The 27,725-nt window shown below is 44.4% G+C and overlaps 2 protein-coding genes and 3 non-coding genes across 6 annotated transcripts; all 5 read left to right on the forward strand.

Moving 5' to 3' along the window:
- The first annotated feature begins 15,594 nt into the window (after positions 1–15,594).
- On the forward strand, positions 15,595–15,660 carry LOC116882269. The gene has a single exon (XR_004385605.1). It is a non-coding gene; the product is annotated as a small nucleolar RNA SNORD58 (small nucleolar RNA).
- A 72-nt stretch (positions 15,661–15,732) lies between these two features.
- Positions 15,733–19,318, forward strand: RPL17 (ribosomal protein L17). Its single transcript, XM_032882542.1, has 6 exons — positions 15,733–15,791; positions 15,877–15,917; positions 16,876–17,010; positions 17,256–17,354; positions 18,270–18,461; positions 19,233–19,318. Exons 1-6 carry the CDS (start codon positions 15,752–15,754, stop codon positions 19,278–19,280), a joined length of 555 nt encoding a protein of 184 aa, XP_032738433.1. The 5' UTR covers positions 15,733–15,751; the 3' UTR covers positions 19,281–19,318.
- Positions 16,004–16,068, forward strand: LOC116882268. Its single transcript, XR_004385604.1, has one exon. It is a non-coding gene; the product is annotated as a small nucleolar RNA SNORD58 (small nucleolar RNA).
- LOC116882267 lies at positions 17,110–17,175 on the forward strand. Its single transcript, XR_004385603.1, has one exon. It is a non-coding gene; the product is annotated as a small nucleolar RNA SNORD58 (small nucleolar RNA).
- An 830-nt stretch (positions 19,319–20,148) lies between the features above and the next one.
- Positions 20,149–25,735, forward strand: CUNH18orf32 (chromosome unknown C18orf32 homolog). 2 transcript variants are annotated; one of them, XM_032882543.1, is made up of 3 exons: positions 20,149–20,280; positions 23,547–23,737; positions 25,036–25,735. In XM_032882543.1, exons 2-3 carry the CDS (start codon positions 23,573–23,575, stop codon positions 25,099–25,101), a joined length of 231 nt encoding a protein of 76 aa, XP_032738434.1. In that variant the 5' UTR covers positions 20,149–20,280; positions 23,547–23,572; the 3' UTR covers positions 25,102–25,735. The 2 variants fall into 2 exon arrangements, with proteins under 2 accessions (XP_032738434.1, XP_032738435.1); XM_032882544.1 differs by having other exon boundaries at positions 20,158–20,280; positions 23,550–23,737.
- Positions 25,736–27,725: the final 1,990 nt, after the last annotated feature.

A 27,725-nucleotide genomic window follows, 5' to 3' on the forward strand; every position in this document is an offset into this window, starting at 1 on the left:
CAAAGGCAGATTCTGAACCGACTGAGCCACCCAGACGTCCCACAATACAGTTTTCAATAGCCACAGATTGGAGATAACCTGTCCCACAGCGCTAGGAGAGTACATGAGTGCACTGCAGAATACTACGTCGCCAATGAAAGGATTCAGTCAACCACCACAGGCTGATACAGAAAGACTACAGCTCTTCTTGTTAAGTGAAAAAAGCAAGGGATAGCCTTTGCTGTGTGTCACCTATGTTGCTCTCTCTGGGAATGGGCTTATACATCCATATATCTCTGAGAGAATTCCCGAGAAATAGGAGTAGAAGGCAGGCTCGCTTTCCACCATATACCTTTCTAGACTTTTGAATTGTTTACCACATGCCTACATTCCTGTTTGAAAATACAAATAAACTGGGGAGCCTGGGTGGCTCAGTCAGTTAAGCATCTGACTCTTGATTTCAGTTCAGGGCTTGGTCTCAGGGTCATGAATTCAAGCACTGGGCTCCATGCTGGGCGTGGAGTCTACATAAGATTTTAAAAATTTTTTAGATTTAAAAAAGAAAAGAAAATAGGGACTCCTGAGTGGCTCAGTTGGTCAAGCATCTGCCTTTAGCTCAGGTCATGATCCAAGGGTCCTGAGACCGAGCCCTGCATTGGGCTCCCTGCTCAGTGGGGAGTCTATTTCTCCCTCTTCCTCTGCCCCTCCCTCTTCCTCTGCCCCTTCCTCTGCTTCTGCATCCTCTCTCACTCTAAAAAATAAATTAAAATCTTTAAAAAAAGAAAGAAAATATAAATAAATAAATAGCCATGACAAAGGAAAGGGGTGAGGAGAAGCTACTCCACCACTCCCTTCCTTCTGAGTCAGCTCTGCCTTCCCTTCCCAGGTAGGATGGTTAGTTTTAACATGTCAACTTAGCTGGCCCAAGGTACCCAGGTACCTTGGTCAAACATTATTCCAGATGTTTCTATGTAGGTATTTCTTACATGAGATTAACATTTAGATCAGTAGACTGAGCAAAACCCTCTGTAATTAGGGTGGGCCTCATCTCCTCAGGAGAAGGCTCTGAGAGAAAAAAGGCTGAGACCCCTTGAGGAAGAGCCAATTGTGCCAGCAAATGATCTTTGGACTGAACTGCAGTTCTTCCCTGGCTCTCCAGCCTGCCGTCCTATGCTGCAGATTTTGACTTGCCAAGCCTCCATCATTGTGGGAACCGATTCCTTAAAATAAATAGATCTCTCTCACACACACTATGTATCTAGTCAAGAAATAATCAAGAGTCAAGAAATAATCCTGCTTTAAGTTCTATCAGCTACCATATATATGTGCTCTTGGTTCTGTTTACCTGGAGAACTCTGACTTGAGGGCTTGAGGGAATCTCTGAGGCCAGGCTTGTGCAAAGGCAGATAAGGAGACATTTGCCGCCTGGCAGGGAGAGGGCAGGGGATGACCACCAACATCCCGCTGAGGGGGCAGAGCTGAAAGAAATGCCCATCCTCTGTCAGCATGTGGGTCAAGCCCTCCTGGGGTCCTCCCACAGACACTGGGGATACTCCCTGAGCATTAGCAGATAGGTTTCTTCGAATCTGAATTTCTTCGAATCCTGAATCTTCCTCATGATCTGTCATTTGCTTTTCCTCTCTTGCTCTCCAAGTCTTTTCCCTTCTGTGTCTTCTCTGTGAACAAGGTTACATCAACAGGGCAAAGATGAAGGTGGTGCTGGTTACTGTTTCCTCCCGGGGCGTGAGCCTATTGGCCTCAGTTCAGTTCCCTGTCGTGCCCTCCCTCATCTGCTACTTTCTATCCAAGACCAGCACATTCTGCCCAGCAGAGAGGAGAGCCAATCAGCCGGCTACTTTGTCTCAAAGAACCAAATAAAAAGTTTAACCATTTTCTCCCAGCTGTTATTGTTTGACCAAATAAGACCAAGCAATTCAAGTCAAGATGATTGAAAATGACATGTATAGATACCCTGCTTTTCTCTCCCTTCTCAACTCGGGACACGCTGAATTATTCATCCAGACTGTGTTATTCATTCTTCATTCCACCATCAAAAGGGGCATAAAATGATCTCAAACCTAAGGTCCTTACATCGGGGGGTCCCTTTAAAATAAGTCTCTCTCCACGGGTCCAGGCACTCAATCCACAAAGACCAAACACAGTCTATGATTAAGGCACCACCCTAGGCACTGAAAGAATTCAAAGGAGCAGAAAAAGAGCTTATGTACAAGAGGATTAGATGAAGCACACACATAAATAGATCATAAACTAGTAAAACGGTATAAGGCTAAGTAAGTGACACAGCAGAGGGGGGCATTCACTGTGAGCTGGAGGGGCTCTGAAGGCTTGGGCACCAGTGATGGACAGGAGCCGAGAATAATCCCGCTCTAACGTCTGTTATATCATTTAATCCCTATAGCTACCCAGCAGGGTGGGTTGTTTCGGCAGGTCTCCCACTGTCCAGGCGGGTGAGTCAACAAGCATTTCCTGCCACACACCAGGAATGAAGGTTCCAAGAGGTCAGCTGCTTGGGCCCATGGGGATCCTGCACATCAATGCGAGAATTGGGGCTGGACCGAGATTTCCCAACACCCTTGTTGGCGCTCTGCTCACTACATGAGAGAAACAGACAAGGCTTCCCAGGCAAAGGCATCCACAGATACAAAGGCCCCGAGGCACAAAGAGAGAGTGGACAGACCAGGCCCCCTGGTACAAGGGGAGAAAAAAGAGGGTTCACTCCCCAACTCCATAAGACACGCACACACGCACGGACTCCTTATTTTCCTCAAATTACACTCTGCCTCAGAGACTATGATCAGCAACAAAGAATGAATCAGCTATCAGTTGAATCAGGATCCGAAAGGGCAGCTTTGACCTATAGGCCCTTGGCCCCCCAGAAGAATCCAGCTCCAAGCCCATTCAGCAATTAATATGATGATACAAAAGCTTCCACTTGGGCTAACTTTATGTCAGAAACTCCTAGAGGAAGTAATAGTAATACTATTCAGCAAAATAAATAAATAAATAAAAGGAGCTCTATTATTTATGCAAAGTTATGCACATTGTTCCAGAACTGATAACATTTGGCACAATTACAGCTACACACAAAGAATTATCAGCGAGACAAGGAATGTGTTCTAGGAGCAGTAAATAGTGGGGTGAGGTGTTCACTTCAGCTCATTGGCCTGGGGCTTCCAACTGGACAAGACTCTGCCGTGGGGTGACCAGCTCGGATACAGTGTAACTTGCAACCCCGGCTGATGCAAGAAGGAAAGGACTGAGGGTGACCTGCCAAGAGATACTGGACAGTGGCCTCCACTTTCTCTTCCCTGGTTGGTCAACCTCCTTATCTGCACAGTCAGAATAATAAAGTCTAAAAAAAGTGTCTTTGAAGGCCTCCGAGGGCACAGCCACATGGGAACAACTGCTGTCATCATCTTGACCCTTCTTCCTGGGAAGACATCGGTGGGGACAAGGAGAAGTATTCTGGGGGCCTCTTCAAGGGGTCTACGGACCTGGACAGAACCACACGCAGAGTGAAGTTCAACTTCATCTGGAATCGCTCCTCCACCTGGCTGCTGGGGTCTGCAATGTCCACCTTTAACATCCTTCAGGAGATACAGTTTCCCCGCTGAGATCTCAACTCCCAGCTGGCAGATTCCCATCCAGTGATGGAACTCCCCCCGGTGTCCAGGACACGGTCTATTCTGCCAGGGACACCAGTGAACTCAAGTAATGAAGGGAACAGGCCACTTCCGGAGGCAGCCAGCTGAGTCTATTGAAGTCTCCAGAAGTGGTAGAAATTCTTTATTTGCGGTGAAATCTATTCCTGACAATTTCCAGTATTGATTTCAGTTCTGTCTATACCCTCATCTAAGTGACAACCCAAATTCCAGAAGACTGTTGGTATGAGAACCCCCTCTGATCTGAGTCTTCTCCGATCCAAGTCAAACACCCGCAATTTACCTGTGTAACACAGTGACTATGAGCTTCCAATGGGACGGGATGGGCCATGTTTGGAATCCCTCATCTGCTACTTTCTATCCAAGTGCACCCCGGCAATGTACTTAATATGCTAATCCTCCTTTTCTGCCCCTGTATAATGAGACTAAAAATGCCCACTTCTAAGAGGTTGGGGCAGACAGACTGAGATGTCCCCTATGACACCGACCCCTGGTCTTGTGCCCTTGTGCAATCTCTTATGCGATCTCCCTCCCTTGAGTATGGGGCAGGATGCATGACCCAAAGTGTGCAATACGGCAAAGGTGATAGGATATTACTTCCATAATTATGTTACGTAAGAGTATAACATCCAACTTACTAATGGACGCTACCCTTGTCGGCTTTGATGAAGTAAGCCACCATGTGGGTGAGGCCCACGTGGCAAGGGACTGAGGGTAGCCTCTGCCCAAGAACAAACTGGAAACTGATGATGGCCTCCAGGGCTCATCAGTGAGAAACTGAGGCCCTCCATGACAGTCAGCCAAGACCCAAATCTTGCCAACAACCAGGTGAACTTGGCAGATCCACTCCCGGTCAAGCCAAGCCTTCAGATGAGAATCCAGACCTTGATGGCAGTCTTTTTTTTTTTTAATCTTTTTAAAAGATTTTTATTTATTTATTTGACAGAGAGAGATCACAAGAGGGCAGAGAGGCAGGCAGAGACAGAGAGAGGGGGAAATTGGCTCCCCGCTGAGCAGAGAGCCCAATGCGGGGCTCGATCCCAGGACCCTGGGATCATGACCTGAGCTGAAGGCAGAGGCTTTAACCCACTGAGCCACCCAGGCACCCCTTGATGGCAGTCTTAAAGAGAATCCAACTTTGCCTCGATTCCTGACACACAGAAACTCTAAGATAATACATGTGTTGATCTAAACCATTAAATTTGTGATATTGTTACGCAGCACTAGCAAACGGACATTCTGAGATGCCCTGGGATGATAGAAGCAGAATTCTCAGCCAATGCTTAGCATATGATAAGTAAGTGTTCAGCTATTGGTAGGGTTGGTTGGTTTTTTTTCCCCCCATTTACTTCTCTTCATCTAACATTTTGCAGCACCAACACCTCCATCCATTCCACTGAAATGAAACCACCGTCCTCAGAGTCTTTCTAGTTTATCACTAATCTTCAAAACATACTTGTGACCTAGAATCCTTCATGTTAAAGAAGTGCCTTTCCAGGGGCGCCTGGGTGGCTCAGTGGGTTGGGCCTCTGCCTTCAGCTCAGGTCGTGGTCTCAGGGTGCTGGGATCGAGCCCCACGTCGTCGGGCTCTCTGCTCGGCAGGGGGCCTGCTTCCCCCTCTCTCTCTGCCTGCCCCTCTGCCTACTTATGATCTCTGCCTGTCAAATAAATAAATAAAATCTTTAAAAAAAAAAAAAAAAGAAGAAGAAGAACAGAAGTGACTTTCCAGAGCTCTATCGAAATGCAACTGCATTCCTTAGCTGGGAAGGGCCCTTCAGGGAAAATGTACTGTCTTCACATGAGCCTGCTGCCACCCTGGAAAGGTGCTCTGAGGGAAAGAGCACAGGGGGGTTTTTTGTATGTTTGTTTTGTTTTGTTTGTTATGTTTGGAGCATGTAGCAGCCCCTGGGAAGGTCAGATCCGGAACAGGCCCTGTCTGGGAGGGCTTCCTAGAGGAACAGCATCCAAACATGTGGCCAAGGCAGAGAACTCAAGAAAGGGGAGCACACTGACCCCAGGGGCCCTGTCTGAGGAGGCAGCATCCAGACTTTAGTATCTCATCATCATCAGACCCAGAACTTTTGGCTTCCGGCTCTGCGCTCAGCCTGGCTGGACCACCCGTGTTAGTGCACAGAACCCCGGTACGTCACTAACTTGGGTCTAGGCTTAACAGTCTTAGAGGCAGGGAGCACCTCTTCTGTATCTCTGAATGTTCTTCGTCTAGCACGATACTCACACATCCCAGGGGCTAACTGAATTGTAGCAAACTGAACAAAGGGATGAAGAAGTCTCAGTGGCTAGTCTTTGGAGAACGCTAATGGCAGAAAGGGGAAGAAAGGGCAGTGAAGAGTTGAGGGAAGAGGAAGAGAAGTTGGGTATGTCTAAAGGCAGAGCGGGATGCTGCGGATGCTGAAGCGGGGAGTGGGGCGGGCTTGGGAGAAGCGAGCCTTGGGAAGGTCAAAAGGCTCTGAAGTGAGGAGGCTAGACAGGCACAAGGTCTCTTGCAGGTCATGAAGTAGGGGACAAGCCTTCTTCCAGGAGGGAAAGGGCCCCCCACCCCCAACCCCGGGAACTGGGGAAAGATGAAGAGCTCCGGACTAGCAGCAGAGACAATGGCTTTCACATTTCCCAGGACAGGAGCCCCATCCAGGCACAGTTTTCTGGTACGTATCAGACCTTATGGCTCAACATTTGATTTTGAAATAATGTGGCCACTACAGAAATCACCCTGGGGAAAGAGATGGGCGTGAGACCTTCTATTTGACTTTTTAAATATTGTTTTGATTTGTTGAAACAGATGAATGTATATTCCGTTTTTAACATTGAATTCATAAATTTAAAGAAAAAAACTGAAAAATTTGTCTAGAGAATGTCACATGGGCAAAACGAAAAGAAGTCCCCTTCAAAAACAGAGGGGAGCAAAAGCCACACACTTTATCCAGGTGCCTTACAAAAGGTCCCCACCATCAGGAAGACCATAAAGCAAGAAATGTCAGGACAATATTTTTTATTTGTGCAGTTGGGCAAGTTAGTGATCACTTTCTGTTACACAGACAGCAACAGAAGAATGTTTCTTCCTCTGGGTAATGAGAGGGTTGGGCTCAAAGACCTCATCAGACCCTTCCAGCTCTAATGGTCTCACTGCCTTTGAGTGAATTTTGCTTGGTTAGGTATTATAAGTCAGTACTGTTTCCCTCTAAGCTGCAGGGTTTCCCAGCATGAGTCTTTATCATTCTTTCTCCTTGCTTTCCCACTGCCCCCCACCCTACCCCGAACCCCACTCTCTGCCCACTCAGAGCCTCATCTTCGAAAAACTTTAAAATCAGCGCAGTTTGGAGGAAATACAGAGTTCATTAGATCAAAGTCATATTTACATGACAAGATAAACAGAACTTGCTACCCCACAGTCTTTGCCCACGAAATGATGGAGAAAAGCTTTACCCAATGCTGAGCTGGTGCCATCTAGTGGCCCATGGTGTCATTCAGCCAGCCCACAACAGAACTCACCCTTCAAAAAAAAGTTTTTGTGAACAATATTAAGGTTTTTATCCAAGCTAGCCCTTGGCAAAATTGTGAAATCGAAGACACATTTTCCCATTGTCCCCTTTCTGGAATTCTCCCCCAGGAAAGACAGGCGTAATGGAGAGAACAAACCCTGGAGTCAGGCCAACCCAAGTCAGGTGCATCCCTTGCCACCTATTAGCTATAGGATCCACGGCAACTTGCAAAACGTCCCCGGGTCTCAAGTCTATCTTCTGCAAAATGTGGGCATTACAGTCTTCCTTACAAAGTCATTGTGGGGAGGAAGTGTGATGAAATGTGCCTAGCATTCAGCGCGCTATAGATGCACCCTAAGTATTAGCTCCATTCCCAAGTCCATCATTATTTTTGAAATGGGAGTGAAAAACATAAATACTGAGCTACAGTCATTAGCTCCATTCCCAAGTCCATCATTATTTTTGAAATGGGAGTGAAAAACATAAATACTGAGCTCCAGTCCCTAGCAGTAGCAGGAAACAACCATGTGCAGAGAGCTCACCAGAAGAGGCTTTGAGAAACTCGATAGATGTGGGCAAATTAACAAGGGATGTGGAAACCTCCAGAAACCTCACAACAACAGAGAGAAGTTTCCACACCCAGGACTGAGGGGACAAGGAAAGGAGAAACTATCATGGGCCCCAGGGGAGTGTGAGCCTGGGAGGAGGGGCAGTCTGGCAGGGGCTGTAATCTGAGAGGGAGAGAGCCTCCCCAGAACCTGGTACCAAGATAGCAAAGGAGCTGGGAAGAAATAGCCTGACCCCTTTCCCCCTGACCTCTCAACTTCTGCCCATGCTCATCACTGGCCACAGCCAATGAGAAGCCAGCTGACAGAGAGGCCTGAGTCCCCAGGCTGCTGGTAGGCTCAGCCTTATGGGACTCAGAGCAGGGCACAGACACCAGAGAATGGATCTGAGGGAGACACACAGAGGATAAGCACTACAAAATGTCATAGAGGAAATCCTTGCTTTGGGAAAAGTATCAGATCAGGTGATGTCCAAGGATACACTGTAAGGAGAAAGGAAAAAAGAAGGAGTGAACCAACGTTAACCAAATATGTATTTTATGCTATTCACACAGTCTTCTTTCTCTTATAACTTTCTCAGCAACCCAGTACAATTGGCTTTGTGATCTTTCTTTTTATGGATGAAGGAGCAAAGCTCAGCAAAACTAAACAACTTGCACTGAGACAGCCAGCAGGGAAGTAGTGGAATTCCATCCCCAGTTACTGGATGCCAGAATCCCTGTGGGTGATCTCCTCCGCTCCCCTGGTAGCTCTGGGAGGTACAGAAAAGATGGACCAGGCAGCAAGGAGGAGGGGGCAGCAGCCCACCATCCTGAGAAGCAAAGAAAAGGTCTCTGACCCCCTGAATAAGAGATTACATTTTCCTTATTGTCATGGAAAGAATTCCCCTTTCCTGGCAAATAAAGCCCATTTCTAAGTGAAGTTCAAACAGCACTGGAGGGAGGTTTAGTCTGAAGACAGCAGAGTGAATGTCTGCCAAAGGATTAAGACTCTCCTCCCTTGGCTGTCCAGGGGCCCAAGAGCCAACCCACTGAAAAGTATTATACAAAGGGGCAGGGAGATGGATGACAATGCTAAAAGACAGAACAGTGAATATTCACGAGTAGGAAAATCCCCAAAGACATTGTTTTCTGAGAAGATGGTCAGACTAATCCATACTGGCCAACTGAACAACCAGGCCCACAGATTTTTTTTTCCCAAAAGATTTATAGCGTCAACTAAAACAGTTGTCTGGACAAACTGTCAGACTCCCACAGGGCCCACTTGACGTCTTGACTTGTCAGGTCAGAGAGGAGAATGGCCGCTACTTTGAAACGCTGAGGGTTTGTGGTTTCCTGTTGTTCCCTGGAGATCTACATGTAAGTGAAACCCCAGAGGTCGCCATTACAGAGAAGCCAGTAGAAGGTCTCAGAGGAGTGGTTTTTCAGTCATGTTTGAGGAGCCCAAAGGCCTTTGCTCAGACACGCCCACCTTCTTCACCTTTGCCAAACTCAAGACCTTGTGCCTAAATTTCTGCTAGTTTTTCTGGGGCTCTGCCACAGTTCAGTCTGAGGTTCCTGGCCTCCCCAAATCATCCGGCACCTCAGAGCCTGAATAATTCTCCTCAACCTGCTTTTGTTAGGTCCGTCCTGAAGAAAGCAGGCAACAGTAGATGGAGAATGTGGGAGTGTGGGCCAGGCCCTGAGAGTCTTGCAAAAGCTGGAGTGAAGTTTTAGACCCAGTCATTAAACGGACTGCCCCGAGGCAGGATGGGGAAGGGAGCCAAGGGGCGCCAGGAAATTTGGAGGTCACTGGTAAGCAGTCAGGAAGGCAGGAACGTGCGGAACTGGCAGCCGCGATGGAAAGAAAAAACATAGACATTGAGAGTAGATACAGGTTCAAATCCCCACCCAGCCCCTTTGAACCTTGTTTTTCTAATCTGTAAAATAAAACAATAATGCCTTCTGTGGTGGACACTTGAGATGTGCCTCCCTAGTTTCTCTTCAGGAAGGAAGGACCTTCTCCATCCTGAGGATGAGCTGAAGAAAATGCCTCACCCAAGGTCACATCTCCTTTCTGGGGAAGCCCACAACCAGTGACTAATCCATGGGTGGTACAAAAGTCCAGCCCCCACCCAACTTGGGACAACTATGAAGGAACATCTAGCTCCAGAGTTCCCCTAGGTGGAGCTGGGGTGCTGGCAGAAGCCTTCACTGGAACGCATCACAACCTACTTGGTCCTCTGATCAGTCCTACCTCCTTTCCATAGCATTGAATCCCTGAGCACCACTTAATCTCTGCCTCAGACTCTGCTTCCTGGGAAGAACCATCGGGGACACCCCCCTCATCCATTCAGGAGGTTCCAGAAAGCAGCAAGTGTAAAGCATCTAGGCACAACACCCAGCATAATGAATGTCAACCTCTTTCCCTTCTCCAAATTTTTTTTTCAAAATTTTACTTAAATTCTAGTTCATTAACCTACAGTGCAATATTGGTCTCAGGAGTAGAACCCTTCTCCCGATTTAACCCAGCTTGACCCAGTACGTGGTCGGCCAAACCCTTAAAGGCAACTGTAACATTTATTCAACCAGTATTGACATGGTATCCCTCTGCCACAAATCTTCCATGGTGTCATGGAACACGGTCTGCAACGCAACATAAGATCTGAACACCTTGGGCGCCTGGATGGCTCCGTTGGTTGAGAGATTGTCTTCAGCTCATGTCATGATCCTGGAGTCCCAAGACTGAGTCCTGCATGGGGCTCCCTGCTAAGCAAGGGGTCTGCTTCTCCCTCTGACCTTCCTGCTCTCATGCTCCCTCTCTCTCATTCTTTCTCTCTCTCAAATAAATAAATAAAGTCTTAAAAAAAAAAAAGATCTGCACACCTCTTCGGGGCGTGATTCCTGGTTCATTTTATGACATCACCTACACTGTGTTCACTCCTTTATAGACTGTGTCTGTGTCTTGCTGTCTTCCTCATTAGACAGTGGACTGTCCCTTGGCATTATTATACACAGTGCATGACCCCCCTGTATAGGCAGCACCTTCTTGGCCAAATGGATTCACGATGACAGAAAGAAAGAACTTGTTAAACATCTGTGGTTTGGCCATTCAGTCTGTGGCACCTCCTTAAGGCAGCTCTGTGAGACTAATGCCCACCCTGTTGGGATGCCTGAGTGCCTCATTTGATTAAGCGTCTGCCTTCCGGCTCAGGTCATGATCCCAGGGCCCCCTGCTCAGCAGGGAGCCCGCCGTCCCTCCCGCCACTCATGCTCACTCTCTCGCTTTCAAATTAATAAATAGGTAAAATCTTAAAAAAAAAAAAAAAAACTAATGCCCACAGTCATTTAGAAGTATTGAAACTTCTAAAAAGAAGACTAATACTAAAAAATAATAAATATATAAAGAAAAGAACACCTATTACACATGTATAACTATAAATTTTCATAAACTGTGTTAGTACGCAGGTGAAGAAACTGTGTAACCAGCACCCAGATCAAGAAACAGAACCTCACCAGCACCCGCCATCAGAAGCTACCTTGTACCTTCTTCCAGGCATCTTGCCCCCTCCAGAGGCCACGACGATGCTGATTGCTTACAGAAAAGATTAGATTATCTCTTTTATGTAAACGAAGTCTTATAATATAAATACAATCATACTCTTTGTTAAAGATTTTTATTTACTTATTTGAGAGAGAGAGAGAGTGTGTGTGTGAGTTAGAGGGAGAGGGAGAGAGAATCGGAAGCAGATCCATGCAGAGTGCTGAGCCTGACATGGGGCTCGATCTCACGACCCCAAGATCCATAAGATCCTCATGACCAGAGCTGAAACCAAGAGTTGCCGCTTAACTGACTGAGCTCCCCAGGCGCCCTACAATAATACTCTTCTGTGACTGCTTTCACTCAACACTATGTTTGTTAAGCACATCCCTGATTTTACATCCCATTGTGATATTCCCTGCTGTAATTTAGAAAGTATTTCCTATATCCTAAAACAATGCCCTCCGCAAAGACGGGGTACTAAACTACTGCTGGAAAAGTACCCCAAAATGTCCACAACTTTGCAACAGAATTTAGATAGGATGAAATGCTATGAAAAAGCTTCTTTAAAAAAAAAAAATCCATAACATGTCATGCTGTTAACCTAGGACATCCTTCTCTGAAACAATAGTAATTTTCTGTTTGACAAGTACTAATGTAGCACTTCCCACATCCCAGGCACTGTTCTAAGTGCTCTACCAATAGGAACCCGTTTAATCCTCCTGACAGCCCTGTAAGGGAGGCTCTATTATCATCATTCCTATTTTACAGATAAGGAAAGATAAAGATAGGGAGACTGAGATGCAGGAAACTTATGTAACTTTCTCCAGGTCAGACGGCTAGTGAATGGCAGCCCTTGCCAAGGCGGGAGGAGACGACATTTGAAACTAGAAGTCCATCTCCGGTGTCTATGCCCTTAAACACCACACTATAAAACATTCGAGATAATGCTGACAAAACTGAGCAGAATGCTATGACCCTTGCATATTTAGGTGTATTAGGAGTACGTTCCTTCTTACGTTCCTTGCTGTGGGAAATCAGTCTTGCATTTTGCAATGCCTTCAGAATCATCTGCTGCAAAAACTTCTACTACCTTCTATTGCCAGATACTCTTCCTTCTGACCACCAGTGCCAAATCGTTCCGGATTTTATTATTATCCACTTGCAAGGTTGATCCTAGAACCCTCCAAGTCTCTGACTCTGAAAATCACATTAAGCGGGGACCATGCTCCCTGAAGTATTCAGTAAATGGCCTCTCTCCAAAATCCCTCGGGTGGTTTAAGAGAACAGGATTGCAAGGACATCTGCCTCACAGTTCAAAGCTTGCTCAGCGGGGCGCCTGGGTGGCTCAGTGGTTGAAGCCTCTGCCTTCGGCTCGGGTCATGGTCTCAGGGTCCTGGGATCGAGTCCCGCGTCGGGCTCTCTGCTCAGCGGAGAGCCTGCCTCCTCCTCCTCTCTCTCTCTCTGCCTACTTGTGATCTGTCTGTCAAATTAAAAAAAAAAAAAAAAAAAAAAAAAACTTAAAAAAAAAAAGTTTGCTCAGCGAGAAAACCCATATGAAATGCTTAAAGCTATGCCTGCTCCTGCCAAGTGCTGTCGAACGTCAACCATGTTTCTTCCTGTCACCGTATCTATCAAACTGTCTGCACCCACGCCGTCTCCAGGTCCTCTCCTGCTGCCAGCGATGATGTGCTCCTCCCTTGCCCTTGGGACACTTACGCTCCTGATCCATCTCCACTCTCCTTTGCAAGAACTCAGCTCTTAAAATTATGCCTTCTTTTTCACAGAGTCAGTTTCTCCTCTCAGCTGGAGGACTCGCAGCTGAGCGCCTCCTTCCAGTGTCTCCCATCTTCTCAACTCTTCCCTTAATTAACATATGATCAAGAGAGCATTGCAAATCAATAGGGAAAACAAAGATGATTTGACAAAGAGAAAAAGGTATTTCAAGCTTTACAGCAGATGGAGACAAGATTTGAACATGAAAAATAAAACCGTGTAGTCTCCCCCAAAGGAGAGAATTTCTTAAAATGATCAGAGTAGAGAAGGTTTTTCTAACACAAAACCATAAAAGAAAAAAGAATGAGAAATTTGAAAACATAGAACTAAAGCATTTTGGGCAAAGTGAAAAGCACCATAAACAAAGTCAAAGCACAAATTACAAAGGGGGGGGGGTTGAGGGTGAATGGATATTTGAAACTCTTTTTGTTGTTGTTGTACATCTGGGATTGTATTTCTTCTTTGGGGTTAGGGTTGAAGGGAAACAGGTTTTAGCTGAGAAACTTTTTTGCTAAAATTGTGCCTTGAAAGTTTAAATAAGTAGCAGACCATGCTCAGGAGGGAGTCTCCTTCTCTCCCTCTCCCCCCACCCATTCATGCTAGTTCTGGTGCGCCCACAGGCACTCTCTCTCTCTCTCTCTCTCTCTCAAATAAATAAATAAATCTTTTTAAAAAATAATGTCACAATAGCATAAAAAAACTAGTGTTGCCTGGGTGGCTCAGTGGGTTAAGTCTCTTGCCTTCTGGCTCAGGTCATGATCCCAGGTTCCTGGAATCCAGCCCAGCATCAGGCTCCCTGCTCAGGGGAAAGCCTGCTTCTCCCTCTCTCACTTCCTCTGCTTCCCTCTCTTGCTGTGCCTCTTTGTGACAAATAAATAAATTCTTGAAAGAAAGAAAGAAAGAAAGAAAGAAAGAAAGAAAGAAAGAAAGAAAGAAATCAATCCTCCCCTTTCGGGTCAATTGATTGTCAATAAAAGTGCCACAGCAATTCAATAAAGACAGTGTTTTCAACAAATGGTGCCAGAAAAATTAATATCCATATGCAAAAAAGATTAATTTAGACTCTTTTGTCAAACAAAACTGAGTCACAAAAACTAATTCAACCCAAATGTAAGAACTTAAACCGGGAATAATTTGATGTCTGGGGCTAGCTCAAGCAAGAGACGTGGAGTGGAAATTTAGTTTGGGCGTTCTTAGCCTGCAGTTGAAGCATGTAAGGGATGCTCCATCCTCTACCCGGCAATGGGACTGGAGTCCAGGAGAGCGATCTGGGACTGAGGTCTCTGGAACCCAGGTCAAGGAACAAAGAGTGCTTAGGGCATTGTCCAGAGTTCTTTCACCTAGAGTTTTAATTTGCTTGGAGTGCCTTCTGTTTCAACGGCGCCACTGGTGGTGGTAGGCTAAGTGCTAACAACACCAATGGCTGTGAGGGAATAACCAGATAGATGACTTGGGTGAGAAGAAAGGTAAGATTGTGCCCAAGGGCTTTTCTGCACCATTAGAAGATCTAGAAGTGTCTTCAACCATTGCAGTACAACTGACTAGGTGATATTCCCGCCCCCCTGAGAATTTTCTGATTATTGTAATTACATCCCATCCTTTGCATCTTCTTAATTGTTCATTAACTAACCACTTTTAGGAGTACATGATCACATAATCAAATCTAACAAATGTTGGAAAATAAATGTCTCATCTCTATCTAATAATACGTAATCCTGTCCTAGAACTACAACCCTGTTTTTAATTGACTGATATTTAAAATCCATAACTTGATTTCGGGATACCAGAAAAAGGAGGATTTTGAGACATTCCCTAAAAGGGCAATTCATTTCCAGACCTTCTAAAACATATTCCACACTCCCTTTCTCCTAGCGCTCCGCCTCCTTTCGAATCACGTTTCTCGGATGGAAATCTCGCGAGAGATCGAGTTCTCATGAATTCTCCCAGGAGCCACCGGTCTTCCTCTTCCTCTCAGCGGCCAGGGGTGAGTGAGTGTTTGCCATGTCTCCGGACTGCCGAATCCCCCGGTCATCGCCGCCATCCTGGCTTCGGTGGCACTAATGTCCGTGCCCCCAGGAGGAAGGCGTCTGCGGCTACTGATTCTTCGCTGAGGGCGATGTCCTTTGGTGCAGGGGGACGTGTCGGAGCAGAAGGCCGCGATGGGCGGGAATGGGGGTGACGAGGGGTACGGGCGGCCTGTCGTCAGTGCGGTTTCTGACTCCGGAAGGCCTGTGTCTTGCGATGAGTGCTGGCCGGGTACGCGGCGCGTGTGTGGCTGCAACGAGAGAACGTTTTGGGGGAATTAAAGTCGGGTTGAGCCTTTACCCATTTGAACGGGTGTTTCAAGGTCGCTGGCGCTTATTGTAATGGCCCAGAAGGACCTGGGGAGACGGCGGCACCCCTGGAGAGGGAGCGCCCTGCCACGCCGAGGCGTCCAGTCCTTTTACTCCCGAGGGATCCAGAGCGGGGGTTCAAACTATTTTCCTGCGGAGGGTCAGGGCTGCTGGGTCCGTGTCCTCAGTCTGTGTCAGCATTGCCGCAGCCCCTGGTAGATGCTGGGGGAGAAAAGGATGGCCGCGATGATGGCGTTTCTTAGGACACCTTTGGATTAACCGTGAAAACAAGTACTTTCTGAGCGGCCGTTGGTAGGAGTTCATACGTACTTACACTGCATCGGTTACAGTAAATGCGTGTTGACAGAATTCCTCCCCCTCCCAGGTGACCTCTGAACATGGTTCGCTATTCGCTTGACCCAGAAAACCCTACGAAATGTAAGTGAACAATATATTCTTTATGGGGGTGGGGTAAGAGGAACAATGAGATACCCAAAATTAACCAAAACTTTCCGTTTTTTAGCATGCAAGTCAAGAGGTTCAAATCTCCGTGTTCACTTTAAGGTACGGGAATCAACTTTTATGGTCTAAGAGTTGTGTCACATGTTCCAGGGCATCCCCCCCCCCCCCCCCCAATTCTGAAAAGGTGACTGCAGTGATGCGTTTCTTAGGACACCTTTGGATTTACCATGAAAATGAATCAGTTCTGAGCGGCCACCTTTGAGACATTGGCTCTATAATTGTCAGTCAAATAATGAGCACTTCAAGGATCATGGAATTTGGTAAAACTACAGGAGAACCACTTAAGCTAGTGTAGAGATCAAAATAATGGGACACAAACCGTTACAACATGATGGGGTTAAAACGTACACTTCATAGGGGTTTGGGATTTATTTTCCTGTAACTTCAAGCCAATTCTCCCTGGCTTTTATTTATTTATTTACTTTAAGGATTTTATTTATTTATTTATTTGAGAGGGAGAGAATGAGGGCCAGAGAGACCGTGAGAGGGGGAAGGCCCAGGGAGAAACAGACTCTGCAGAGCAGGGAGCCAGATGCAGGACTCATCCGGGGACTCCAGGATCGTGACCTGAGCAGAAGGCAGTTGCTTAACCCAACTAAGCTACCCAGAAGCCCCTCCCTGGCTTTTAATCACAGATTTTCTTTTCTTTTTTTTTTTTTTTTCTTCTTCCCTCACTGCATTACCTCAACTTTGAAGAATGGGAAGTCTTTGGGGCACCTGGATGGCTCAGTTATTAAGCATCTGCCTTTGGCTCAGGTCACGATCCCAAGGTCCTGGTATCGAGCCCTGGGAAGCCTGCTTCTCCCTCTTCCACTCCCACTCCCACTGCTTGTGTTCCTCTCTCACGGTGTCTCTGTCAAATAAAATCTTTGTAAAAAAAGGATGGGAAGCCTTTAATTCTGATTCAGCATAGACATTTTGAAAAACCTAGAATTGAATGTTTACTTGAAGAATTGTTATCCTTTAACACGGGTAACTCAGTTTTACTGTTTATACTTAGAACACACGTGAAACTGCCCAGGCCATCAAGGGTATGCATATCCGAAAAGCCACCAAGTATCTGAAAGACGTCACTTTGCAGAAGCAGTGTGTGCCATTCCGTCGCTACAATGGTGGAGTTGGTAGGTGTGCCCAGGTGAGACTTCTTAGTTGCTATGGGAAATGACATTGTAACAGAACGTGAATGGGTGGGGCAGGAATATTTAGAATCTGCCTTTAATCAGGTTCTTCCTGGTTGCTGTGATGACCAACTTAGGACACCTTTGGATTAACCATGAAAAAAAAATGTGTTCTGAGCAACCTTGATAAAATAAATTCATCTTGATTGTAACACTGAATTAAATCGGGGGAATGAGTAATCACCTCTTGGTTTTCTTTCAGGCCAAACAGTGGGGCTGGACACAAGGTCGGTGGCCCAAGAAGAGTGCTGAATTTTTACTGCACATGCTTAAAAACGCAGAGAGTAATGCTGAACTTAAGGTACCCAAACCATTAACATCTTTGTATGTATACAACCTGGATGGTTGTTCAGTTACTGATGCTGTTGTCCCAGATTTGTTTCTTTGTCTTGATTTTCTCAGTAACTAAATTTCCCATTAATTTTTTAATTTAATCTCTACCTCATATTTCCAGAAGACCAAAATTTTGTCAGTGAGGATCTTCAAAAGCATGGTCTTCAAGCTTAACTTTTCCCCCTATAAGCCCAGTGCAAGAAAAAGAAACATTTTCTCTCATGTTTACTCAAGGGTTTATAACCTTTCTAGTACCATAGACAGACATTTTTGGTGATGTCATAAGTCATGGTGACTTATGAATTTCACAAAATATTTGTAAATACAAATGTCATTAAGTCATATGGTGACTTACGAATTTCACAAAATGTTTGTAAATACAAACAGTAGAAATCATTTGGAACAAATAGAGGTTCCAAAATGATTGCTTTAGTAATGGTTAATATGGTTTGCTGCCTTTGTTCATAATGGAGAGACATTAAATTTAGTTAATAAAGGGGTCTGTCTCTTCTGTGCATTAGCCATTATCCCTTTGCATTTGGAAATCTAGGCCAAACTGGAGTTATGTAGGTCTGGCTATAACCCTTCTAGCTGCTAAACCGCACGGCTGAAATCCTGTTTTTCATCAAGGCTTAGAAATTGACACTATCAGATCTGCTCCCGTTAATGACTTTCAGGGAGGCCGCTTACAAACTGCCTATAGCATTGGGTTTTGATAAGTTACTTAGATTTAAGGAAAGATGCTTAGAATAAAGGTAAAAACAAGTGTTTGAACAGCTATGCTATGTAATTAAGAATTGCCTTAAAAGGGTAAGGACTTGAGCCAGTGATTGGGTTTGTGGTGTTGAGATAAAGGTGTTGATTTTGTTCTCCCTCTTCCCAGGGTTTAGATGTCGATTCTCTGGTCATTGAGCACATTCAGGTGAACAAAGCCCCCAAGATGCGGCGTAGGACTTACAGGGCTCATGGTCGGATTAACCCATACATGAGCTCTCCCTGTCACATTGAGATGATCCTTACTGAAAAAGAGCAGATTGTTCCTAAACCAGAAGAGGAGGTTGCACAGAAGAAAAAGGTAAACTACTCAGTCTTGGTCAGTTTTGTTTGTTTATGATACTGGCTTTTTTGTATTATGTTATATCAGAACTATGTAATTATCTGCTGATGGCCCCACCTACATGTCCATAGACACTTTAAATGCACTAAGGGGGAAAAATGGGCCCTTCCCCTCTTCCTCCCCTCTCCAAACTAATCTTGTTTTCAGTAAATGATCAGTTTACTGTTCTTTTCTACTGTTTGAGTTCTTTAAGCTGGGAACCTTGGGAGTGATTCTAGACCCCCTCCCTTCATGCCTAATGAATTTAACTTCTGTTGATTTTACTGCTTAAATATATTGTCCTCCATTCTTTTTTTTTCTTTTTCTCCTTTAAAATTTCATTTATTTTCTTTTAGAAAGAGTTGGGGGCGGGTGGGGCAGAGGGAGAGACTCTTCAAGTACAGAGCTCCACTCCAGGTTCGGTCTCATGACCCTGAGATCTAGAGCCAAAACCAGAAGTTGGACACTTGACACTTAAAACGACAGAGCCACCCAAATGCCCCTATTGTCTTCCATTCTTGTTGCCACTTAGACGTGGTCTCGATGCCTACAGTCTTCAGCAGACTTCCTGCTTACTCTCATTTCCTTACATCTCTCCCTCCCCCTGTGCCATTTCTCTATGCCAAAAGACTGGACTCCCTTTACATTAACATTTCCTATTTTTCCTGAGTTAAAACCTACTCCTTTAAGATGTGGTGCAAGTTGCTCCAGGAAACTTGTAACAGACCTTTTGTTTTTATTTCTTTTCAGATATCCCAGAAGAAACTGAAGAAACAAAAACTTATGGCCCGGGAGTAAATTTGCACAGAATAAATGCAAATAAAAATAAAAGAGAATGTTGGTCGTCTTTTATTACTAAATGTATTTCAAGTATCCTCACAAAATGGGTCAAATGAGTTTTCTTCTGATTAGAATTAGAAACATTCTTCTGTTTGTCCTGTGCCATTAATTGTTGTTAACAAACATGCTGTTTTGAATTTCTTGGTGCTTTGCATAATGGAATTTGAGCCTGGGCATATTTCTGAGTTTTATCCCACCTACTTTGAGATTGAACACCCCGTACAGTTAATCCAATTACAACTCAATAGCTTTTATTAGATTCAATTATGCATCCATTGCCAGGTAAACTTTCGGACATTCTTCATTATCCAAAAGAGGAACCGCGGCTGTAGTCCGCCGTCACTCCTCACCAGAACCTGTCCAGTCCTGAGCCACCACTGTGTAGACGTCTGTGTATGTGCCTGCCCTGGCCATTTCGTGTAAACAGCACTTACTTTAACTGCATGACATGTTCTCATTTCTCGTGGGTCCACACCAAGAGCGTAGTGCAGGACAAACGCGAGAAACTGCCAAAGCCTGCCTACTGTGAGGGTTCCAGTTCTCCGGTTGGCTTCCCGCCGTCCGTCTGTAAAGAGGGAGAACCTTACAGCACTTCAAAGAACTTCGACCTAGTGAAGAGCCACGACTGCTCCGGGTAACAGCCCAGCCCTCACGTGCAAGTGCGGGGACTTCCCCGATGGTGAACCACTTCATCTTTTCTCGCGGTCTTGGATTTTGCTCGAGTATCCGGGGCAGGGAAACCCCGCTCTTCCTCGCCTTCCGCAGGGCTGGAGCGGCTGGTGGCTGCGCCGGAAGCCGGTCCGCGCCTCCGCTTGCGCGTCACCGTTACGTCCTGGGCGCCCTGCGGCTGACGCAGGCGCGCCTTTGTCGGCCCCTTTTGCGGCGCCCATTGGCTCCGCGGCAGCACGTCCCTCCCCACGGAAGTGTGGTCATCTCCACTCGGACCCGGTGGTCGCAGGTGAGTGGGGTCGGGTGGGCCCGGGCTGGCGCCTGGGGGTCGGGCCGAGGTGGGTGATGGCCCTGGTGCTGTGGAGCCGATTCGCGGGCTCCAGCCCGGGCGGCGCTGAGCGAGCCCCACCCGCTCGCAGTTGGCCTGCTCTGCGCTCCCCGCGGCCCGCCAGCGCTCACGGGTCTACCCTGCTTGGCCCTCCAGACGCGCGCCCCTGCCTGCGCTTTCCACCACCCTACACCCGCCTGCTGGCCTGCGTCCCGCCTCTGTCTTTCTGGGCGTTTATTCTCTGGGCGTGTATGGTCGGCTTCGCTTCGCTCGACCCTGTCATCGTCACCAGCATTCGCTCTTACTCTTTCCTGTCTATTCAGGCCTTGTCTTGGACTCACCCTGCCCCGTAAAATGATGTGCTAAACTGGGTTACTTGGAGGGAAGTGGCGTTCCCCCACGGTACCTGCCCGATTTCTCATAGAGCCTCACCCTTTTCCTCTGTATTCCATTGTCTTGGACGAAGCCGAATGAAAGAAAATCTCTCTCTTCCAACAGCTTAAGTCCATTTTGCTCGCTTTGTTGTACTATCAGAATTAGCTTGGTGAGAGCAAATAAAATGTTTTATCAATTTATCCTAGCCACCTTCTAAACCTTTGTAAGCTATGTTTTCCACATGTGTGAAGTAAAACCTCACCCTAAGGAGTCATGTAAGGATTAAGGGAGAGAAAATACAGTAGTTTCATCATGAAGAGAGCTAACAATGTTTATAAAAGCCATGATTGTGACATAAGTGATTGGTAGCACTTGTTCTTGAGAATTTAAAACACCGTAAAGTAGGTAAAAATGAATCTGTGATGGACTTCCAGTCATTAACTTAACCTAGTCCTCGGAACACTATTAGTTGTGTGGAAGGGTTTATGTTGGGTTGTGAAGGCTTGATAGGAGGGGAATAACTTAATCACTGTATTTTTGCTAGGGAAAAAGGCAAGAGCATTGAGCTAGGAAACTAGAGTTGGGAATTCTGGTCTCAGCCAACTCCGGTTACTATTTAGCTCTGTGTGAACTTTGAACAGGTTGCAACTTGTGTGTGTGTGTGTGTGTGTGTGTGTGGTAACAACCTTTACATAGCACTTAACACACGCACACACTCTTCTGAGCTTTATATTCATTACTGACATATCTAATCCACATTTACATCCCTGGGAGATAAGGCTGTTGTCTTCATTTTCCACAGGAGGGCATCAAGGCAGACTCATTAAATAAACTGCCCAAGAACACCATCTCGAAAGTGGTGAAAGCAGGCTTCAAATCTGGGCAGCTGCAGCCAGTCCGCTCTGATTATTAGGGTGTTGTGTCTGTAAGAGTGCGAGATCTAAACCAGATCACCTCTATGTCTCTCGAGGTCAAATTCTAAATGTCTATGACAAAAATAATGATTCCTTGAAAAATGCTAAAAAAAGACTCACTGCTCATTTTGACTAATTTCAATTAGAAAATGTGCTCTTTAGAATTTTGAAACAATATTTTGGTAAATTCTTAAATTGTTACTTTAGTTTGACCAGGAGACTGTTTTAAAGAATCCAGCTATGAATCCTTTATAAAACAGCTGATCAATCCTTAATATACATTTATGTTTACTTGTTTATAACTCTTATAATTCGTTTCAAAGTGACATTACTTTGGGTTATCTGTACCACTGCTCACTTGTGTTGTGAATATTTAAATTGCTTTAGTGTAGTCATGGTGCTGACTCCTTTGCCATCAAGCTACTAAATTTATAATATTTTGAAAATTAACATCCTGAATTATTAGCTTTATGCAGTGTTCTCAAGCTTTTTAGTTTTTCAGGCCTACACTAAGGGATTAAAAATTCCTGTAAATTTAAGAGGTCTTTAGTTCAATAGTACATTATGGAAGTAGTATTGGTTCTTTTTCAAGAAATTGCTGATTTGAAGAAATTCCAAGATAATTTCTAATCTTCGAGGAAATTAGAGGTGTTAACTTTTTTAAAAAAGATTTGGTTTGAGGGACGCCTGGGTGGCTCAGTTGGTTAAGCATCTGCCTTTGACTCTGGTCGTGATCCTGGGGTCCTGGGATCGAGTCTCGCCTTGGGCTCCTTGCTCAGCAGGGACCCTGCTTCTCCCTCTGCCTGTTCTGCCTGCAGCTCTCCATGCTTTTGCTCTCTAACAAATAAATAAATGAAATCTTTAATAAAAAAAAAAAAAGATGTATTTGAAAGAGAGCCCCTATGTATGCATGGGGGGAGGGGCAAAGGGAGAGACTCTCAAGCAGACTCCCTGCTGAGCACTGATTTCCCAGCTCAGGAGCTTGATCTCATGACCTGAGCTGAAACCAAGAGTCAGACCCTTAACTGACAGCCCCCCAGGCCCCCCTAGAGGTGTTCATTTTTTGAAATGGACAACGTACTTACAACAATACTAACACCAAATAAAATATTTTTATTACTCAATTTACTTTAATTGTTATTAAAACCAAAAAAGCAAGTATATCAAAGGAGATTTGTTGTCTGGGAAAGTCCTGCTGGTTTGCAGCCTACAGGTCTTCCAAAGTGGTATTTTTTTTTTTTTTTTAATAAGTCAGCAGTAGAACTCCAGTGCTGTTTCTTTCTTTCTTTCCTTCTTTCTTTCTTCCTTCCTTCCTTCCTTCCTTCCTTTCTTTCTAAGATTTTATTGATTTGAGAGAGAGACACAGCAAGAAAGGGAACACAAGCAGAGAGTGGGAGAGGGAGAAGCAGGCTTCCCGCTGAGCATGTGGGGCTCGATCCCAGGACACTGGGATCATGACCTGAACTGGAGGCAGACACTTAACAACTGAGCCACCCAGGCAACCACCAAAGTGATATCTTAATGAATTTCTTATTACAGGATTTGCCCTTAGCCTTGGAGGTTTAGCTAATAAATACTGTCAGTCTCTGAAGATGGTGAGGCTGAGTTTTGAGAATTAGAGGAGTTGATAAAGGCAAAGGGCCTAACTGCCTAGTACCCAGCAGAAGTTCATATCTTAGCTTTATCCTTAAATTTATGGTTGAGCAGCAGTGATTGGAGGGGTTCGGAGGCAGGCACCTCCCTGTTATTTTCATGTCTACCACCTCTTAGTCCTTTATAGAGAGCAGCACTTTTATTTAATAGATTTGTGCATTTAGCTAATAAATAATTTAGATTTTCCCTTTAATGTAGAAATCGTCCTTTCAAGTATCTTCATCTAGGTAAATGCCTTTAGTTGTTGTTCTGTGATGACCTGATTTGCTTTCTCGCGCACGTCAGCAGCTCAGGAGCTCCAGCCTGGGAGGATGGTGTGCATTCCTTGCATCGTCATTCCAGTTCTGCTCTGGATCTACAAAAAATTCCTGGAGCCCTACATATACCCTCTGATTTCCCCCTTTGTGAGTCGTATGTGGCCTAAGAAAGCTCTTCGAGAATCCCACGATAAAAACAAAGGCAAGGTAGACTGTAAGGTAAGAACATTAAAATACCTTGACTAAGAGCAGGTGGGGAGGGTGGTACAGTCAGGGGAAATTACTTGCCTTTGAAAAGGCATGTTTTTGGAACCAGAAACTTCATTAATGTGTTTTAATTTCTTTTTTTCTCTACTTTTTTTTGTTGTTGTTGTTAAAGATTTTATTTATTTAGAGAGAGAGTATGAGCCGGGTATGGGGTCGGGGCAGAGGGAGAGATAGAGAAAGAATTCTAAGCTGTCTCCATGCTCAGCATTGAGCCCTTTGTGGGGCTCTCTCCTATGACCCTGAGACCATGATCTGAGCCTAAATCAAGAGTTAAACCAACTGAGCTACCCAGGCGTTTAAGCTTAATTTTTTTTTAAAGATTTTATTTATATACTTGACAGAGAGAGAGCATAAGCAGGGGGAGCTGCAGGTAGAGGGAGGAGGAGAACCAGGCTTCCCGCCGAGCAGGGAGCCTGATGAGGGACTCATCCCAGGACCCCGGGATCATGACCTGAGCCAAAGGCAGACACTCAACCAACTGAGTCACCCAGGTGCCCCAATTTCTTTTTTAAATAAAGGGTTTAGGGTGTTTTTTAAGTAATTAACATTTGGTTTAAACTAAGGTTTTAAACTAGACTTCTGATTAGTGTGTTTGTTCCTTTTCTTATAGCCAAGATAATTACCAATATTTCTTGGCTGGTAAGAATAATAATAAATAGCTAATGGACGAGAAGAGATAATACTAAAATATGCCAGTTTCACTGATTGATAACTTTGGTAAGAGATTTAGTTGGAAGGATCATAGAGATTTAAAAAAAAAACAAAATGGGTAGCCTGCATGGCTCAGTCAGTTAAGCATCTGCTTTCGGTCAGGTCATGATCCCAGGGTCCTAGGATTGGGTCCCCTGTTGGGCTCCCTGCTCAGCTAGGAGCCTGCTTCTCCCTCTCCCTCTGCCCCTCCCCTTGCTTGTATGCTCTATAAATAAAATATAATATAAAATAATATAATATAAATATATATATTATATATAATATAAATAAATAATATAATATAAATAAAATCTTTTTAAAAATAAAATAAATAAAAAAACAAAATGAAGTTATTTTTTAAAATGAATATTTGGACAACTGTTTTTAGCATTGGTTCTTGTTAAGTTTGACTTCACCTGTATTTTGTACTAATTTAGCCTTCCTGCACATTTCTAGAAGCAGAGTTTTTTCATTCTGAAATTTGTTGTTGGTTTTTAAAGAGACGATTTCTTATAATGAGTTGTAATAATATCTAAAATGTTCTTTTTTTTAAATTTTAGGGCGCAGACATAAATGGATTACCGACAAAAGGTCTGGCGGAAATCTCTGATAAAAAGAAAGACTAAAGTGATCCAAAGGATCTCATTGTTTTAAAAATGGACCTGATAATATGAAGCACCTTGCTTGCAATTGTCTCTGACCTTTTTCTCTCTGAGACCAGAATTTGGAATAGATAGCTTAGATACTCACCTGATACTAATCAGGAAATACATGATATTTATATTTTAAAAGTGTTTAGTTATATTTAATGATCTCATTCCTGAGTTCCTATTTCATTAAAGTAGCTTCCATTTCTATTATCGCAGTTATGAATAAATAGAAGGTTTGTGCCAGTAGACACTGCTACTAAACCAGTACTCAGAAATCCTTTTGTTCAGGCTCTTTGAATTTGAGCAAAGTATAGTGTTACTGTGAAACAGTGCAGTGAGACTGTATGGTGAAAGGAGGGGGTTTGGGGACATGATGAGGACTTCAAACATGGAAATATAATTACTGTCCAGTGGAACGGAGCAGCCTACTTCTGATAGTAATTCCTGCTTATTGCTCTGAGGAAAATAGAAAAGACGGGGAAATTGGGAAAACGCCTTTGAAAAATGGAATACCTTTTACAAAAATATCTAATGTATATTATAAAATTCTAATCCTTGTTGCATTCCTTCTGTTCTTACAAAGTATGTTAAATATTCAGTTTAGTTTGTGGTTCTTTTTTCCTTTGCAGTTTAAATATTTAAAACGGACATCTGTTGCCATATCAAAAAGCAGAAATACACGGTGATAGCATCTGCATAGTCCTACAACAACAATCTTTTCTTTTTTTAGTTTTAAAGATTTTATTTATTTATTTATTTGACAGAGATCACAGGTAGGCAGAGAGGCAGGCAGAGAGAGAGGAGGAAGCAGGCTCCCTGCTGAACAGAGAGCCCGATTTGGGGGGGAGGGGTGAAGGCAGACACCACTTAGGTGTCCCAGTCTTGTCTTTTTTTAAAGAGTACATTGTATCCATTGTTTCACATACAAGACACTCCAGAATTTAGTGTTTTTTAGCGCAGGAATGGGTAGTTCTTTGCTGCTCTGGGTCTCCATATGGTCTTTCATCCCTGTCCTTCTTCACATAAGTGTGGGGATGTATAAATACTCAAAGATGATGAGCCTTATCTTTATATTGTATGTATTTATTCTCTGTGGGGTTAGAAGTCCTCAGTCCTAACTGAGGCTCTGTTAAGCTGTGTGTATGGTTAAGTCATTGATCCATCCTTGATTTCATTGATACAAATGATTTCATTTGGATACAAATGAAATTTGATTTCATTTGGATACAAATCAGTAGCTTCTAGTTTTTCTGCTCCAACCCACCTAAAGGATAAGATAATTCCCCTTTAGCAACTATATTCAGTTGATTAGATTGTGGTGGGGGTTTTTTGCAGAGGGTAGCCCCTGATTAGGTTTTTTTTTTAGGTATTTAAAACTATATTATAAAAAAAGGAAATGTTGGGGCACTTGGCTGGCTCAGTCAGTGGAGCTTGCAACTCTTGATCTTGGTGTTGTGGGTCCAAGCCCCACGTTGGGTGTAGAGATTACTTAAAATCTTGAAAGAAAAAAAAAAAAGTTCATAGTAAAAGAATGCAAGAGCAAGTTAAATGAACAGTTAATGTTCTTTCTATACCCTTATTCTAGCTCCAAAGATGTAACCACTGTTAGTTTTCTGTGTACCTTCTACCAACTTTTTTTTTTTTTTTAAGTAGGCTCCACACTGGGTGTGGTGCCCAGTGCAGGGCTTGAATTCATGACCCTGAGATCAAGACCTGAGCTGAAATCACAAGTCAGATGCTTGACTGAGCCACTCAGGTGCCCCTCTAGCAGCTTTCTTAATTTGTTTTTATTAAATATATAATTTCTTTAAAAATCGTCATATTTCAAGGCTTATTACATCATACTTCCTTAGTCCCCAAAGGCATTACTCATTTAGCTGTTGCTGTGTCTTGTCGTTTAGCTCCATATTTCTAAATAATAGGTAAAAATATACTGCTATTTTTGGAGTTGTCAGCTGTTAACTTTCTGCCATGGTTCAGATACTGTGGTCTTACACTGTAAGTCCCTCTACTTCTACACCTCCTTCTAATACGTTTTTGTAAATTTGGGTTGTCATTAATTAGTATATCATCACGAGTGCACCAGCTGCCTTCTATTTGCCCCTCCAAATCTGCTGCCTTTACCCTACTTTGATGCCCAAGAAACTATATGAGCTACATCAACAGACTCTAGACTCTGTTGAGTTTTCCCAGTGGGGCTCTGTAAGGGAGGAAGGGAAGTAAAGTGGAAGATCAAGTTACTTACTCCCTCTGCTGCCTCTCTCCTGGTTCTCTTCACGGTAATTGTGTTCCTCAGCCAAAAGTCCTGCACCTCAAGTTGGCCAACAGCGTGTGACTTCATTTGCCACTAACCTCTCCCTCACTCTGTCCTTTTGGGCCTGATAGGGGTGATCACATCTCTTAACTGCTGGTTCTGGGTTACTGTGTTTTCTCAAGGGTGCCATCCACTTTCTTGGACGCTGACTTACACGATTAGCATCAGAAACTCCTCACCGTAGAATATGTGCATGGACTAGTCTCCGCTTATCATCAGCTTCTACAGTTTCCGTTACCTGCTGTCAGCCATGATCCGGAAGCAGGTAATCCTCCAGGTGTTTGGT

This window comes from Lontra canadensis, unplaced genomic scaffold, assembly GCF_010015895.1.
Source record: "Lontra canadensis isolate GAN:19392208 unplaced genomic scaffold, GSC_riverotter_1.0 scaffold82, whole genome shotgun sequence".
Taxonomy (NCBI): domain Eukaryota; kingdom Metazoa; phylum Chordata; class Mammalia; order Carnivora; family Mustelidae; genus Lontra; species Lontra canadensis.